Source organism: Tyto alba, unplaced genomic scaffold (assembly GCF_018691265.1).
Source record: "Tyto alba isolate M040663 unplaced genomic scaffold, T.alba_DEE_v4.0 Super-Scaffold_7, whole genome shotgun sequence".
In the NCBI taxonomy this organism is placed as follows: Eukaryota; Metazoa; Chordata; class Aves; order Strigiformes; family Tytonidae; genus Tyto; species Tyto alba.
The window spans coordinates 13,341,299-13,359,442 of NW_024881328.1; the positions used below are offsets into that span (position 1 = coordinate 13,341,299).

At 44.2% G+C, this 18,144-nt stretch overlaps 1 protein-coding gene across 8 annotated transcripts in view; it reads left to right on the forward strand.

The window, feature by feature from the left end:
* Nucleotides 1–10,749, forward strand: part of SEMA5B (semaphorin 5B) — a 270,332-nt gene extending 259,583 nt beyond the window's left edge. For 7 of the 8 annotated variants that reach the window (XM_042784212.1, XM_033003408.2, XM_033003410.2 and 4 more), the window contains one exon: nt 9,047–10,749. In XM_042784212.1, coding sequence (XP_042640146.1) covers nt 9,047–9,202 — 156 coding nt within the window. In that variant the 3' untranslated portion in view covers nt 9,203–10,749. Of the gene's footprint in view, nt 1–8,509; nt 8,580–9,046 lie in introns of all 8 variants that reach the window. The other variant, XM_033003412.2, reaches the window with a different exon arrangement.
* Nucleotides 10,750–18,144: the final 7,395 nt, after the last annotated feature.

The window sequence follows — 18,144 nt, forward strand, 5'->3', positions numbered from 1 at the left end:
GGTTAGGCTGAATTGGCAGCTGAGCCGAGACCTAATGCTGAGCAGGAAGAAATCAGACACGATCACTTTTTGCACAGAGTTTCAGCATTACTGAACGGAGGAAAAGCATGAGACTGAGGTTCATAAGGGCAAATTCTCAGCTGATTAACAATGTAGCTTCACTGGTCCCAAGACCTAAATAAAAGAGGATGGTTTTGGTATCTTAAATAATCTTGTGATATGTAAATAAAAACTGGCTTGGACAGGAATGCTTCTGTAGAGATTGAGACCTGGCTGGTGGACTGTGAACATCGGGCAATTGTTAATGGGAACATATGGGGCTATGGGGGGGAATTGTTTGGGGCACTGCAAGCAGTAATGCGAGGTTTGGCTTTATTTAATATCTTCGTTAATGACCTTGAAGAGGGTGCAGTCAGTGTGTTAATTAAACTAGCAGAAGATATTAAATTGGGAGGTGTGTCAAAAAAACAGCCACTGGTATAGAAATAATGGAAAATGACCTGAGGAGGTTATAAATGTAGAGAGGAAATAACAAGGTGAGGTGCAACATGGGGAGAAAACAAAGCAATCTTGAGGAAAATAATCAAAAAGCAGCTATTTAGAGGGTGGGAGTTACTTGGAAAGCAATGACTATAAGAGACTGAATGGAGTTAGCAGATGGCAAATTAGGCCCAGTTTCTACTTTTATTTCTATTTTTACTAGGTTTTTTTGTTGGTTTGTTTTTTTTTTTTTTGTTTTTTTTTTTTTGTTTTTTTTTTTTTTTCCCCACCAAAGTTACACCTTTGCAATTCTCAGTCTAATGTAGCACTGCGGGCTGGCACCAGGCTGCATGACTTGTGTTGGCAATTCACAAGAATAAGCAGCTCTGAGACCATCTGAAAACTGAGGGCTGCTTGCTCTGGTGTAAGTGCAGTGAGGGCGGGAGAGCTGCCTTCCCCGGACAGACCTACAGCCAGCTGCTGTGGCCTTACTAGTCACCATCAGCTGAAGCCCAGTATAGCCCAGTTGCTCTAGATGATCATCTGCACCCAATGTGAACTATTAAGCTTAGTTTTAGGAGGCAGTGGCTATACCTCTGGTGAGTTAGGCTGAGTGCTGGAGCGTGCACAAGGGCAGGTGCTGTAGATCAACTGATGAGTCTCTGTCGGCCTTACGTGAGCGACCCAGGAAGGGCACACACCAAGGCACAGCAGCACAGCAAGGAGACAGTTTGCACCTTCCCACGCAGCTGAGATCATGTCTGCTATATCCTGTGCTCCAGCTATATTGGGAAGCAGCTTGGGGCAGCCTTGAATTCCTCTTTTGTGTCTGGACACCACGTCATGGTTGTTGCCACCACCAAATTACTGGCAAGCTAGGGATAAATAGCAAGCTTTAGGCTAGACACCTGCACTTGCCAGTGGAAGATTTCCACAAACTCCTCGGACTTCAGTTTCCAGTTCAGAAAAATACTTAAACCTGGATTTAGCCCTAAGCAGGGACTCACTTCAGTTTGCCTTACTATTATATACAGTTTGTTTTGTTGTCTTACTCATGTGCTTAGTCAGAGATGTGCCAAAGCATCTTTCTGACAATGGTCCTTTATATTGCCAACTATGAAGGTTTTTATAAGTTTAAAATGGCAGTAATATAACCTCACTCCCTCCTAAGTATAAGGATAAAATAGCTATTTTCAAACAGCTATAGAAAACTGTAGCTATTCATTTTCTTATAATTGAATGTTAGTTCCATTGTCAACCTGAGCACAGCTACAGATGCTGCCGTCATTTGGGGGTTGTTTAATTTATTTACCAATAACAGTGAACAAAGAATTTCCAGTCTAAAAATATGGTAAGCTTCCATCCAAAAAGAACATGCAATCATAAGTTTAGTGTCCCAGTGGGATTTTTTTGTATCTCTTTTCAAGAGGAAAAACCTTATTATATAGAAAATAGGTTCCTCATCTGTACATCTACACTTCACTGTAAATCCTGCAAACAGCCTCATTGAATTAATCAGAAAAAAACTCAATTCATAAACCCTGGCCACTGCTACCTTACACTTCAGTGTAGGCAGAGCTTAAGAGATTTTATAAAAGGATCAGGTGAGATTGTTTAGTGTAGAACGCTAAGCAAATTTTTAAGAAAGATAGGAAAGACAAATCATTGAAGTCTTAAAAATCACTCTTGGCTTGCAGTAAGTACATAGGTCTTATAAGATCTTTCTGGCAACTTTCCATCTTTCCAGGGTCATTTGTAATGCCTAGCTCAAGAGGCACAGCAGTGTTATGTTATCCAGTTGATCAGAAGAAAGGGAGCATGTGGGTGGGCCAGACGTCATTTATTTTCTTGGTGTCAATTATTACCAAAAGAGGTTATTTTAGTTGTATGGTTTATTTTGTTGAAATGTTATTATGCTAATTATTTCCAAATTTACTGGTTAATTATAATTCTGCAATCTCTGCTGTGGTACTTCCAGAGATGTACAAGCTGTGGGAAATGTTTCATAATACTAATATATTTCCACAACCCTAAGTCATTTCGCTAATGTTCCTAGAACACAGAAAGTAACATCCGTTAACAAGAAGGAATGGCTAGCTCCATGAAACAGCTGATCTGCATTGAAAAGGCACTTTGCTCAATCTGATTTCACTTCAAGAAGCAAACAACTTAAGAGGAGCACAAAAGAACCTAAATGCTGGATCTTGGCTTCATTACATTATTGCACAATTCCCTTATCCCTCCGTTTTCCTGAGGGATGAGAGGGAGTAATGGCCATCCCACTGCTGCTACAGGAAGTCTGTTGGATGCCATTCCGAGGAAAATTGGAAAGGCTACCTCAAGTCTTTTAGGGCTAATTGTGTGACAGAGTTCAGTGGGAATGTTGTCCTTGATTTCTGTAGAGGCATGATGCAGGATGCACACAGGCTTCATTTGGCTATTGCCAAGAGGAATGGGTTGACTACAAAGTTGCTGTCTGCTACCTGGACCTTTATTTTAGACCTTCGCCTGTGTTCACAGTGGATGACCAGGATTAGCAGTGATTTGAGTTGTTAGCCTTGGTCCCTTAGTGCCTGCGCTCACTTTGAGGTGAAGGAAAGGGGAAGTTTTTCTTTGTAGCGCACTGGGACTTTCAACTTTGCAAACAAACTTTCAAGATGGAAACCTGCAACTACGCAGTCCTGGCACAGCTGACACATCTCTGATGAACCATGCCCATTGGAAAGGTGTGTGCTGCATTGTTCAACCTCTTCGGAGGTTAAAGTGGTGATAACTTAATCAGAAATGTTAGGCAGAGTAGTTTGAAGCTGCCCAGGAAGGTCACCCAACTTTTTTTTTTTCTTCTTTTTACTTTTTTAAAGAGGAAAGTGTCATGGGTAGGAGGTGAAAGAACTGAAATTACACCTATCAACAGAGAAATAGTGGAGAAACTGTGAGGTTGGGGGGAAATCAGCCTTGGTCACTAACTTCATGGGGACTGTGGCACTGCGTAGCTGGTGAAGGTTAACCTACAAAACTCTTGGGAAAATTGCTGACTTCCCCTACCCCACCCTCAAAATAGAAAAGAAGATCTAGAGCTCAAAGAGAAAGCTGAGCTCCAGAAAACTGAGTGCTTTCTGCATGAGAAAATTAAAGAAATCTTGCCATTGCATGTCACCCTGTGGGAACTACTTTATAGCCCTTATTTTGGTATTAGTTGTATGTGTATCAAATGCTTTTAGAAGCATCCTTTTCACTTTAGCATCTCAAAAACTATATGGACTTTCTTTTAATTGGGGGTGGAGAGATGTTAATCTTTTTAAATCAAGTTTTAGAATTTTTTGACCGTTTATTGAAAATTGAAACATTTGATCTGTTTATGTGTATAAGAAATGTTTACACAGCTTATGCATGCAGCTGTAGGATGGGAGTAGTACTGAAAGTCCCATACTGTTACACATGAAGATGTTTTGATACATCTGGGAAAATGTAAGCAAGTAGGTCAGTGGATTATGACTTAATGATTTGGAGCAGAGGCAGAATTTGGGGGAGTAGTTACAAGGCATTGCTGGAGAAAAAGTAACAAATGGAAAATCTGAATGGTTACTTAGGCTAAAAATATCAGTAAAGCTGAACAAAATTAAATGTATGCATATGGCACAATACAGTCATGTTTAACACATCCAACACTTGGCTCTACCTTGGGAGAAACAGCCTGCAAGTGCATGTCAGTGCTTTGCCTCTGGTATGAATACCAGGGGTCGGAGCAGCACACAAGGTGGGGATGTCTGCAAACCTCCCCCTCAGACTCTTCCAGTTCTAATTGCTAATACAATAGCAAGAGTGATAACAAATTGTTGATATATTTCTGTAAATATTGAAATACTCAGGATTCTGTTGTGCTTGGCACAGACATGCAATTCACTGGCAACAAGACTGGACCTTTTGATTAGTTGACAGATCACATATAATGGAGAAAGCTGCTGCTGTTTTACATTCTCTTAAAACCATATTCATCTTAGTCCATCTGAAAACATCCCTGCTTGACAAAGCAGAGTTCCTGGGTCAGAGAATTTTTTTTATATATTAATCATATGCCCACGCAACATAATAAAGGGTCTTTTAAAGACAGTAGTTGAGGTTGTGTCTGCTTTTGAGTGATCCACTTAGTTGGGTTAGTGTGTGCTGGTGACTTCTGCTAATGCGTTCTTGAATGAAAAGAACCAAGTGATAACAAATATGCCAGGATGGCATGGCTCATACTGGAAGGGAGGAAGCAGGTAAAAGTATTTGACTGATGCATGTTGATTTTCTAGTTATTAGTTGAATGGAGCACTTTTTCTAAGCACATCCCACAGATTTTCATGTTAGCTCATGATCTGGCCTCAGTTTTTATAGGAAATATTATGATTGCACAACTACCAAAAGCTTCTTTGTTCTCAAGGCAGGATAGGACCAAAATGAGGGCCTGAAATACACTTCTCTCAGTGCTTGAAATACATTGTGTGTATGGCAGAGAGATTTTGCACCAAGTGATACTTCAGCAGTAAACATTGCTCAGGCTTTTGGTTCTTTCTGATCCTGCTTACTAAGCAACCAGTCCTAACAGATTATAGCTGCTGTCAAGGGGAGATATTAGTGTTCGGTATGGGAGGGAGCAGACATCAATAAGAGGAAAATACAGGTTGAGCATCAGAGTAAAGTGTCATCAGTAAGGTCTGGTGGGTGCTCAGATGACTGCCATGCCTCCTTGCAGGGTGCAGGATGGTAGTGCAGAAGGGCTTAGGCAGCACAGGCAAGTCTTTCTTCCTTCTCTGAAACCTCTGGTGAGGACAGCCTGAGCTCTAGTGCTCGCTGTGCTGCTTTTCCAGCTTAGTTACTGCAGCCACAGATAAATCCCTGCAAGAGCACTGAAGGATTGTCCCTTCTCAGAGGACTTACTGGGCACTGTCTTCAGCAACCACTTCTTGGCCACTGGAATACTGGGGACTTGTCTCAGAGGTGGTTGAAGTGATGAGGCACTCGTAGGAGTTGGGGGCTGTGAGGAAGGGCCTGGTCTGCATTAGTTTCTGTGATTGACTGTAGTTATGCAGTGGTGACAACACTTGGCCTTTCCCGTTGGGACTGATAAATATTGGTGGGAACACTTTTGGGCACAGGAGGGTGTTTTCATCCCCACAATAACTCCAGTGAGTTCAGGTAGTCAGGAGGTTCTGACCTTGACAGCATAACCCTATAGCATAGCATTGGGGGAATAGCTTCCAAAGGAAAGTCATTGGCCAACTCTGTACTGTCACAGCGAAGAATTGCAGGACAAGAGCAAGGGTTAAAGCTCTGGGTAAAACAGCACGGGAGACCACCCAGAGAGATTTAACCAGGCACCTCTTCTCCTGCAGTGCCTGCATGAGTGTGTGTGTGTGTGTGTGTGTACATCTCTAAAATTCACTGCTGCCTCATTTCCCTTCTCCAAAATATCAACCAATATCTAGTGCCAAGGAACCTAATCATCTATTTATTAAAACGAGACAGACAATAAGTTTGTGTGGGGAAATGTTAAGGCAGTGCACATTGATCATGCTGATTTAGGATAGTACTGCCATCACAGCGTTTCCAGAGACAAATTCTTTGCAGCTAATTGCATTATAAATTCTGCTAAACCATTTTCATAAGGTATTTCCCTAAGATGTAAGCCCTCCATCCAAAATAAAACCAAAAAGAGCAAAGGAGCGGTTGTGGGTTTTTTCCTAATTAAATGTTATATGAAAGTAAGGCAAGAGAGAGAGGAAAAAAATGCAAATCGTGTTAATTAAATGTTAAGTCTGGTCTAAGAGGCTAGTTTTAAACACCATGGGACATGTTGAAATTCAAAGAGATTTTCCAGCTGAAAGCCAAAAAAGCAGAGTCCTGATGTCTTTGTCCTCAGATCAAAATGGTCTGGATCCATCGCAGGTCAGGGTTTTGATGTCGCCAAATTTCAGAGGTGGTAATCTTGGCATGTCATGAATATTAACCATCTCAAAAAGTGACCCAGATGAGGCCTGGATGCTGGGCCACCTTCAAGAGACCCCAGAGAGTGTGACAGTGGGAATCAACCTCTTCCTCCTCCTGCTGTGGTGGACTGTGGCCGTGGGGGTTACGTGCCTGCAGTGGGTGTCCTGGGCTGGAGGCACCAGTAGGAAACGCCAGTCATCGTGTACAGCCAGTATGAACACCTGGGGTGTTTGCCAGAGAGCAGTTCCCCTAGATCCTCAGTGGTAGTACTTAGAAAAGTGCATTTTTACAGGGAATCTCAAATGTTTTTCTCAAGCTGGGTCAGAAGACACTGAAGCACAGAGCAGTTAATTGGATTTCCCAAGGAAGCATATCAAGCAGTGGACGACTGAGCCTGGCTTCCTTGTTTCCCAGCCTTCAGCACAAGGCAGCAGACTGTTGCCCACACTACTTCGCTATTTCTTTGGGTGACGGGGAGCAAAGCATGACATTTCTTTTCTTCCTTTCATATTGAAGGGCACAAATTCTCATTCCTTGGAAATATTTGTCACTTTGAATGTGCCTATACAAATTCTCTCCCTGGTTCCTACAAGTGATGTGCTGTGAGCTCATTTTAGACTCCAGGCAGGGAGAGATCGCAGGCAGACCTGGAGGAGTCTGGGTCTTCTCCGGTTCTCATGTATGAAATGTTTTAGGTAATGCCCATTTCCAAAAAAGTTATTTGGTAGTTCAGCAACTGGTAAATTTCTTTGCCAGGGTACTCTTGCCATAAGAAGGCATTTCCTCCTAATGTCCTCTATGAAACTGGGAGTTGTAGCTCCCAGGGTAGCTGTAGCTGTCAGTCTGCTACCAGATTAAAAGAAAGCATTTTCTTTCTTTTCTTCCTCCTCCTCTCCCCCTCCCCATGCAGTAAAATCATTCACTTACAAAGAAATTGGGAGATGAATGTACTGCCTGTGGTCTTGTTTTAGAGCCTAGGGGTATCTCTGGTCATTGCAGCGGTCACAGCTGGGCTGTGGCTAAGCCCTGACTGTGCAGCGGGCATGTGCACAAGGTGAGACCCCGCTCACTACCTGTAGCCTCCTAAAAGTTGGGCACCCACTGTCGGCAGGTCACCCCACTGCTGCCAGGGCGGGGGGCGGGGGGACGGTGGCTTCCCCAGAAGGCAGTTTTCATCTGCACCTGCCTTCATACTGGAAGGAGACTTCTCACTGTGCTGACAGAGCCACAATACCTGAAGTTTAGGTGGCTGAAGTTAAATGGGTCTAGTAAAGTTCATGGATCTGGGTATTTCATGAACTTGAACATTAGTTAATTAATTCTCATTTTACCCTGAGCTGGGTTGGGTATCAGGTGTTGGTCTTGAGGGGCAACAGAGGTAAAGTGGTCCCCCCAGGAGCATCGGGTTGTGGCAGAGCAACCGTTTGGTCCCAGGGCTAGTTGCCTCATTAGACCTCTCCGTCTCTCTGCTGCAGACAGGGGACACGCTCATACCCTCTCTAAATGTGCTGTGCCCCAATCATGAGGATGCTGTAGCAAACATGCCTAGTGTTGACTCCCAGATCAAAGGAGTGAGTTCCCTGCGTGACAACCATTAAAGGTGCACATAGGAGCGACATAGGCCAGGGATACATGTAAGAAATTTAAGCCAGGGCTTAGTTGAAAAAACAATCATAAAAGTTCCTCAGCCAAATTCGCAGAAATCAGATTACTATAAAGATGCAGGAGAAAGTTCCGTAAAATTATTGCATCCCCCTGCCAAAATGAGATTTTATCTTTGTGCGTAGGTAACAGCTGGCATAGCAGTGGGCTGATCTGGGGAGAGGGGGACATCTGCTTGCTGGTGGGAAGAGTAATAGTAATTCTTGCAAAAAGCAAAGAAGGGGGGGGAAGAGGGGAGGGAGAAAAAACCCATTTCCAGATTTTTATGGTAAAAGGGGCATTTGTGGTTCTCATTTTTTATGTTATTGTTGCCAACAATTGTTACGTGGTTGTTAAATTTTTTAAGTCATTTTAGTTTTTTCCCAAAAGTGACCATGATTTGTTACTTATACTGTAGCTTACAGAAGTGACACACTTAATATCGGGGGGTCCAAACCTGGATATCTACCAATGGAGATGGAGATCAGGTAAATGCACACCTGCTCTTCCAAAGAGAAAAAGCTGCTGTTTGGCAACTGGTTGGCGAGGGAGCTGCAGGCTATAACACGAGCATTTTGGAAGAGATTAGATTGAGAACTGCCATTAATCACCAACTTTTGTGTAGGCCCAGCATGGTTTTGTGTGACAATGATGTTCAGACAACACGCCATCTACCAGGAGACTCTGGGTCTCTGGAGAAGGCTCTGGGTTCTGGCCCTAGCAGTAGCTGAGCACAGGTCCACCAAAGGAGACCTGGCAGGAGCTGTGGTCCCCCGCAGACCAGCCCATAGCGAGTGCCATGTGCCATCTTACTCTCCCAGCCGGAGGGAAGGCGGTGGTGGCTGCAACAGAGACCAGGATGGAGAAGGCAGGTGAGAGGGAGGTGTCTGCAGGTAGAAAAGACTAATTACGTGGCACCATTGCCATGCCTGTCATCTCCTCTTCTCTTTTGCAGACACTTAACAAGAACAATTTGATACCAGATGACAGGACCAACTTCTACCCGTTGCAGCAAACCAATGTGTACACGACAACCTATTATCCCAGTACACTGAATAAATATGACTACAGGCCTGAGGCCTCCCCTGGAAGGACTTTTACCAACAGCTGATGATGGACAGATCCTACAGGACTGGATCACTTCTTACATGATTTTTTTTTAAATTGATTTTATGGACCAAATACTGGCCCAGCCTCTAGATGTAAATATTGTACAGTAGGGTCTTTTTTTTTTCCCTTTGGTTAATTGTATTTCTTGTAAACAGCACATCTCCTTACAAGGACAAAAATGCATATGGACCATTCTGCAGAGCTTTTGTGGATATTTGGCTGGAGATGGCTCTCAACTACTGCAGTTGTTTATGGCTGGAAGATCAGCATTGCTGTCCAAGGCCAACGTTGTCAAGGAGGTGGCCATGTGCGGGGCTCGGTGGCCACCATGCAGCAGCACACGACACACGGGTCCACTCTAAGCAAGGCAATGGGTGTCCTTCTGGGACCAGGGTGTGTGTCTGGTGAGGAGCATCCTTCCTGGGACAGGATAGCAATGGTGCACTGGATGACACACAGCTCATGAGACAGGCTGAGCGGGACTCCATTGTGCCAACAACTTGAAGAACGGTTTCTTTTTCTTTTCCTTCTTTTATTTTTGATTTTATTTTTAGTGTTTCTGGAAAAAAAAAAAAAAAAAAAAAAAAAAAAAGAACTTTCTGGGGCAGCGTTCCCTGTATCCTGTATCTTCAACAGAATTTTTTCATACTACAGGAAATACACTCTGCAGCCTTCTTTGGTAATATGCAGTTCAGCCGATGAGAAAAAACACACAAACAAAGTGCATTACCCAAAGAAGCTTTCCAGAATGTTTCCAGTCTTAATTAAAAGAAAATTATACAGGCAGTGAGACACTAAGAAAAGTAAATGTTGGAATAACATCGGAGACATGAACTTGGAGTGCCTAACAAACAAAGATGTTTATATCACTGGAAAAAAAGATGTGATGATTGCCGCACAAGAGCCATGGGCTTTTTTTTCTTTCTTCCTTTTCCTTTTTTTCTGAGACAGCGTTAACTCTTTTTATTCTAGCTTTGATCCTGATTGTGTCTGCCAGGAAAGGCAACTTTAGAGACCATGCTCTTCTTGTGGGAAATCACCATGCTTTGGGCTAATTTTTCCTCTTGTTTTATTGTTGGTTTTTAGTTCATTTACTTTCAAAGAGTGAATAATTCTGACTTTGCAGGGGGAGGGTATTTTTGTAAGGAATGTTTCCATAGTCTGACATGACCCAGAAAGTCTGCTGCACATTCTTATAGCGTCTTCCAATCAGTACTCTATGAAATAGTAACACAACTGAATAATGTGCATTGTTTGCCAATATTTCTTTAATTTTCCTGAACAAAAACAACCCAACAAACAAATGCTGCTGCAGCTATTGAAGTAAATTGGGGCGGTAGCATTATTAAACAGTATATCCAGCCTTGAAATGTAATTTTGTGTATGTGTGTGACTGTGACTATAAGAACTGTATTAGTTTGATGCAGAAGCCATGTTGTCTACAACCAGATGTTTGTCTGACATAATTGTTTGGCAAAAAGGAAACTTATTGCTGGTGCTTAATGTAGAATTACATCCAATGTGTTAGCAACGTGAACAAGTACACCACTGTTACCATTCAGTGTTTCTAAATATTTATAATGAACTCCTGATGCTAAAGATTTTAGAATGTTGCAATACTGAGCATGAGATAAAAGTACACCCTGAAACGCGCATGAGCTCCATGTGGTCCCAAGCTTGGCTTTGTTGTCTGCATCCTACTCGAGCAATTGCCATGCCCATGCTTGGCCATTGACTCGGCCGTGTTCCCAGCAGTCCCGTTTGTCTTCGCTTTATTTCAGATTTCGCTGTAAGCCGACGCTGATCGGTTCTCAGTGCTATTCCTTTGCAGTTGCTTGTTTGGAAGCCCAGCTTGGGCTGTGTACTCGGCTCTTTCACATAGGCAGACGGTAGGAAATGAAGAAAAACTGTGTCGATTGTGATAAGTATACTGCTTTTCCTGCGAGGAAAAGCCAACATGGCTCTGTAAGCCTGTGTTATGGTGGTTTGACCAGAAGGCAAGAATAAAGTAGCCTCCCATTTTTAAATTACTTTCTTCGACTTCAGTTTGCAGTGATTGAAGGCTGTAGGGATATTTGTAATAAAGTGGGGTCATTACCACTGCCACGAGGACACCTTAGGCTCTGTGGTGCCCATCGTTTTCAGCAGTTGTTTTTCTAATTTAGTAGCTCGTCCTGCTTCTGCTCTGGTCTCACCGGGTGAAATAGCAGGGAACAGAGGAAGAGAGCGAGACAGAGGTGCCCTTAAATAGATGTCCTTGCATGTGAAGCAGCGGGGTGAGGAGCTGATGCAGACCGCGGAGCTCTGGCTGAAGCATCCTGCCGCGACCCCGCAGGGTGCGAGTGGCCGGAGCCGAGCAGGATCGCGAGCACTGGGGGCAGGGGGGCTCTTCCCAGGCCCCGAAATCCCATTTGAGGAGCGATGCCTTTGTGCCTCGTGCCATACTGTGTTCACCCTGTCACCGAATTTCCACACCCCCCTCAGCAACACTGAAAAGCCTGACTTAAAATAGTTCTAACAAGTATGTAGCCCAGGGGTTGAAAATGATTACATTAGACTATCAGGATGGGATTTCCCAGCTCTAATTTATGTGATTCAGAAGAAAACATTGGCTCCCAAGATCACTCTAGCCATTGTAAAATTAAAGCCATTTCCGAGCTTCCCCTTCAGAAAATTCCCTGTATCAACACATTCTGCAATTACCATGCACATGGCAGGATTGCAGCTGGAGTTTGGGGGGATGCGAGCAAAGCAAGCCTTGCAATTATTTTAATTTTCTATTTTTCCTGTCTTTTTCTTTTTTTTTTTTTCCCCTTCAAAAGTTTTTCCATTTTCAGCTTCACAAAATAACACGATATAAACTGATTTTTTTTTTTTTCCCCAAATTGCCACATAGCAGCTGAAATTATTTAAATGTTCAGCTCACCAAGATAGGTCATTACTGCCATTGTGCTCAGGAGGTGGATATTTTGTAGGCTATTGGAGGGCAGATGCTTCAAGGGTGGTGCATGTGGTTATAGTTTCATCAAGCCATTCCTTCTTACCAGCCATCCAAATGGATTCATCCCTTTTTCATATAATTGGCAATCACAGCAAGGGTCTGTAGACTCCATTCGAGCAGAAAGTAGAATCCGGGAGAGAGGAGAGAGAGTGAAAAAGAGAAATCAGAACGCTTATTACTCAATTAATGTTTGCATGAGAGTGCAGTTCTTTAAGGACTATGTTAATGTGGTGTGAGGGTTGCATTTTTTATGAGCTCTCTAATGCGTGGCAGGTTAATGACACCATGTACAGTGATATTCTTGCGATCCAGGTAATTTGGCAGCTTGATCATCAGGTCTGTAATATCTGTAGCAGTTTGAATTGCTCCTGCAGCTGGATGTTAAAACTTGCTAAGATTTCCTATTCCTAAGGCCATCTTAAAGTACACTGGAAATGCATTTAGTTCGGGAGCATTGCTTTCCAAAAGACTCATCTTGCTGTATATATATATATTTTTTTTTTCTTTCACTTCCAAGACAGAGAAGGGGAACCCAGGGCAGTTCCTGTGTTGGTCTAGAGACACTGGTTCTCTGCAGTCCCTGTGGGTAGGATTCAGGTATACTGTATGTAAAATACAATGGAAATCTTACAGCCAACTATGTAGCGGAAACATCTTTAATTAGGCCATTATTCTTCTTTTTTCCGTGGAAGTGGCTGCCTTTCTCCCTCCAGAAGCGGTGTGCATTATGACGTTACCCAGGCTGTGTTGTGCCGTTGCTGTCAGGCTTTACTTGATCAGTTGTCACCCAGCAGAAATAACTTGTGCAGCTCACTAGTAGACAAACCACTTGACGATCAAACCACAGCTTTAAGAGGTGCTGTTGCTCTAAAGGTGCACTTGAAAGTTCAGCATATGAGCCAGGGCTGCTCTTAAATATATGAACTGTACAGGTACTATAGGAGAAGAATGTGTGTTGTCTTACCACCACTGTTCCTAATGCCTTACATTCAGAAAATGAGATGGTTGTCTTGAAATCAGCAGAGAGTAGGAATGGAGTCCACGTCTGATGCAGACAATTTGACGCCTCCAGTGTTAATCTGATGGTAAGCCCACCTGGAGAGAAAATTGCTGTCCACTGAGATTGATTTATTCTTTGTACCAAATGTAGTGTGGGGAGAGTTATATATATATAAATATATATATATATATATAAAAATTGTAAATGTAAAGTTTGTGTAACAACTTACTCTTTTTTTGTAATAGTGTATACATCTATCAGTGGATAGATACAGTATATATTTATAATATATACACACACGATATATATATTTAGCAAAATGCCTGCAGAGGAAACTTAGAATAAGGAAGGCAGTGCTGGTATTTAAATTCCGCAGGGACAAATTGAAGAAAAAAAACCTGTGAAAACCTTGTATTTTCACCATTAGGTTTAAAAAAACACTTTCGAGGTAAATGAAATATAATATTTTAATTGAAAATAAAATTGATTTTTCTAGTTAGAAATGCTGATTCCCCCTAAATCATTCTGGTTAAGAATGATTAAGAAAAAGATTCTTGTTACTGCTTATATTTTCTGAATAAGCCTCCCAAATCTCTCATGTGTATCACTCTATTGTTTTTGCAATTATAAGTAGGGAGTAATTGTGCAAAGAAAATTAAAATAGCAAGTAGGAGTAACAAATATTGTACCATTAGAGCAAAAGACATCATCTATTAGAACGGGGAAAATGTCATCTTCCACGTTAAAGAAGTTAGTAACTGCCTTCTGAGTTATTGATCGGCATTATGATCATTGCCTTGTCGTCACACTGGGGCGGTTTTAGTTCAAAACTTAGGGAAGAGAAACCCTGAAAACCCATGGGGTTTGGGTTTTAGGGGGTGTCCAAAAAAGCCACCAAGACATGGGAGTTAGGCAGCTGGTGTCCTGGGTGGCTCTGGAGCTGCCAGCGGTCGTGGCCGAGGCTCGGCACCTTCCCCTCGCCCTGGCATGGCCGCGGGCCCGCCGGCCTGCTCGGCAGGGCATGCACCCCTCAGCCGTCTGGCATCACGGGGAAATGCCCAGTAAACTGCGTCTAAAGGATTTTATTTTTTTTCCAACAGTTCACTTTAGTGCCCTTGTGAGCAAGGCCCAGACTCAAAGAGGTGAATCTTCCCCTTAAGCTTGTTAGGAGGAAACTTCAGGGGGCTTCAAGAGCAGATTTGGGGTGAGCGAGCAAATCCACAAATTTTGGTGCTGGCTGATTGCCAGAGCCTTCAAAAGTGGGCAGAAACCCCCCTGGAGCTGCGTGTTTGTGGGTCTTATCCAGTCTCAGCCATTCTGCCAGGAAAGTTCTCCTTTGGGCCCTTTGGGAAATTTTAGTGTCTGCATTAGTCCTGGCTGGAGGAGCAAAACCAGCAACCCACTGTTTATCTAGCCACAAATATAAGTGCTCAATAGCATTCAATGCAGGTTTGGGTCTTGAACTTGATTTTATTTCTGTTCTGCCTCCAGCCTCATCTGCAAATTCACCCCTGCTATTGGAGTGTTCAGTGCTGTAAGAGCAGCATTTGGCTTTCTGCAAGTCCCAGCCGCAGTTTGGTTTTAAACAAATCTGATCATGACAAGTATTAACACTGCACTCTAGTCCCGAAACCTCCGTGAGCGGGATGCTCTTAATTCGCATGCCATGGAGTCAAGCAGAGGTCGGCAAGGATGGTCCATTAATAACTGAAGCAAAAATGTTTTTAGTGCCAATATGTCAAACAATGTAAAAGCCAGCCAGCTGCATGGCAGTGTGGTTTCCATCCACACACCCCTCCTTGGATAACACCCGAACCTGCACATACTTAAAAGCGATGCGGTTAATTAGGAGCATTCCCACAGAGGGAGCTTTAGGGAGGCTGAACGGTACGTGAGATGGAAATGATAGGATTTAGCTTGTAATTGAGGTGGGAGAGTGACAGAGGCAATACTGGATCTTGGATGCATGTGAAAATATTATGCGAACACAGAATGTTTGCCCCAAAACAGCAAAACCTGGAGAGTATTATTGGACTCTGTTGTGAAGGCACATCACCCTTCCTATGCAATTGAACTTGATCGTACTTTAGTATAAAGGTGACCTAGACTGTAATCACTGCCTTTAGACACTGTGAATTTTTTTTGGGGTACTCTGTATTTTTATATATTGTAAAATGTAAAGAATAATTCAGAAATAAACCAGTCCAACCTGGCAAGCCTGTGAGTTCTTTCCCGCCGTGGCTGACGGGCGGTGGGGCCGGGCTCCTGAGCCGCGCCGGCGGGGCGGCTCGGCGGAGCGCGGGGCAGCTTCCCCGCAACGCGAAACCCGCTCAGCTGCTGCCTGCGTGGGGATGGGGAACCGTGGCACACGTCCTTCCTCCCTCTCCGCGCCCCGGCTGCATCCCGAGGCTCAAGTTTGGATTATATTGGTCACGAGTTGTGGACTGTGTGGTTACAAAAGCGTGTTCTCGAGGATTACGCCAAAGGCCGTCACTGCAGTTCAACTCCCCTCCCACACCAGCCCGAATGTCGGGAGTGCCGCTCCACACCGACCGTGGGGTGCATTTGAAAAATGGTGCTTCCGAGTAAAGGTGCCCAGCGAGGTAAGATCAAATCTGTCTGAAATTCGGGGTGCCAAAGCCACGTCCAGTTCTGCAGCACACGTCTCCCCTCTGCTCCCCAGCTCTCCGCGCGCGACACCGAGTCTCCAAGGACACAACTGCTCACCCTGCCAAGGGGACTGGCTGGCTGCAGCGAGCAAAAATACGCTCGTCTTCTGCAGAGCCTCTCAGGTGTACGTGCTCGGTTGCAATGAAATCCTAGAGCTGCTCCTCCTCAGGCCCTACATACTGATGCGAAAAGTTATAAAAAGCTGAGGGACACGTTTTGATTGAAGGATGATTGTAGCCTCGTATTGAAGAATGTTATAGCTCTTGTTGCATTTATTAATCAAAGTAAAGACCATGAAAAGTGACAGAGTCAGGAACATTTTAGTTTATGTTCCGATACAGCTCAAGACTTATATTGAAGTTTCATACAGAAAATTACACCATAATGTCGTAAAAAATAGATTGGATTACTAATAACCTGAAACGTGCTATACCTGCATACATAATACTTTAATCCTACTAAATCATAAGCTATCATTTGGGTGTTTTCATATTCTCAAGTGTGCATACAGGAATTTCTTTTCAATGCAGACCATTAAAAAGTAATTGAGAGGCATAAGATCAGTAAAAACAAACTTGCTGTGAATAAGATGGATTTTTTTTTTTTCCCCAGTTAGTGTGCACGATAACACAGGGAGGTCATTTCTGAATGGTTTTGTTTTGTATCAAGACACCTCTGTGCGCAATTGGAGCAAAGTATTATGTTGGAACCTATTTCCTTAAAATCTGTCTACCACAACATTTTTTTTTCTAACTGCTAATTTGATTCATTAACACAACAGTTTCATCTGTACCCCCAGTGCATTTTGTTCTCTCACCTTCAGTACATATCCCAGCTGTACCCTTTTCCCTCTTTAATTCTTAACCGTGTGTAGTAACCAGCAAAAGCTTTGCTACCTTGCAGATTCCCCTTTGGCTTTTCCTCACGCTGGAGGCTGAGGGTGGGCTGCGGGGGGGTGGGCTGCCCACGGGCTTTGCTGGGGAGCGCCCACGGCAGAGTGGGCAAAGGTGGGGCCGGGGCGCGGAGCTTTGGCGGGGACCACAGCGACTGCCGGAGCACCACCGGCCCCCTCCAGCCTGCCCCCAGCAGCGCTGGGGGGGTGAGTATAAGAAAAGGAGGAAAAGGAAAAGGCAGGCGGTTCCTTGTGATTCATGTCTACATGTTTCCTCCCAGCTCCCTGCAGTAAATGCTTTAGGGATGCCCCGTGCCAGATGTTGCAGTGGCAAACTTGTCCTAGCCCTGTCCCTCCGTATGAAGCCCTTTTGCTGGTGCTTTCTTCTTTCTCAAGGGCTGGAAATGTCCGTGGATGGTGGGGCACTTTTCTGGGCAAGGGCACAGCCAGCACTCACCGTTATGGAGGAGAGGAGAGAGAGGGAAGTGTAGCCTGGCCCAGTTAATGTCAGTGCTTGTGAAAATGCCGGAGCAGGGATTCGGGTGAACGCGCTGTAACCGCCGCAGAGGAGCTGAGCAGCTGTGTATGAGCACCACGGCGTTATCAACAGCAAGTTGTGTCAGACCAAGTTAATTTCCTCCTCTGAACAGGCACCACGTCCTGCAGATAGCGCAGAAATGAGAAATACCCTGTAGGCTGATTTTTTAGCAAAGCTTTCGACTCTTCTCGTACATGATCCTCATGGAGTGGTGGCTGGGCAGAGCATCGTGCAGACACTCTCTTTGGATAGCAGTCAGGCTGTGGCAATGAGAAAAAGCCCCAGGTGGGTCTCTACTGCCATGCCCAGCACCCCCACCCGTGTCCCCAGCCCCACTGGTGCCTCAGGCCCACCAGCAGCCCCCAGTCCCCCATCATGACGTGATCACAAGCCCTGGCTCCGACTCCTGCATTTCCCTCCACCCGTGTAGGCATTTTGCTGAGCTGTAAGAGCACGTGTCTGCGCTGCTGTGGCTGGGCACGGGGACAGTCCCCAGCTTGGGGACAGTGTCTGAATGAGCTGAAATCAGCTCAGCGCAGCCACCGCGGTGCGGAGCTCAGCACGGAGCAAACTCAATGCACGTGACAGTTAACACTCTCCTGCAAAAGCAAAAGCCTCCGGTGGCATCATGTGTGGGTTTTTTTCCCCTTGAACATAGAGCCGAGAGACCACATGTTCTCAAACACACAGCTCAGTTACCAAAAGCTTTGGCGAGTCATTAAAAAATGCTGTTTTGCTAATGGTTGAAATGTGTTTTGACATAGTTTGTTTTGTTCATTCATAAAAAGGCCACTTGTGGAGTTGTCATTGCACTTTCTGTTTAAAAAAGCTGATGTGCATAT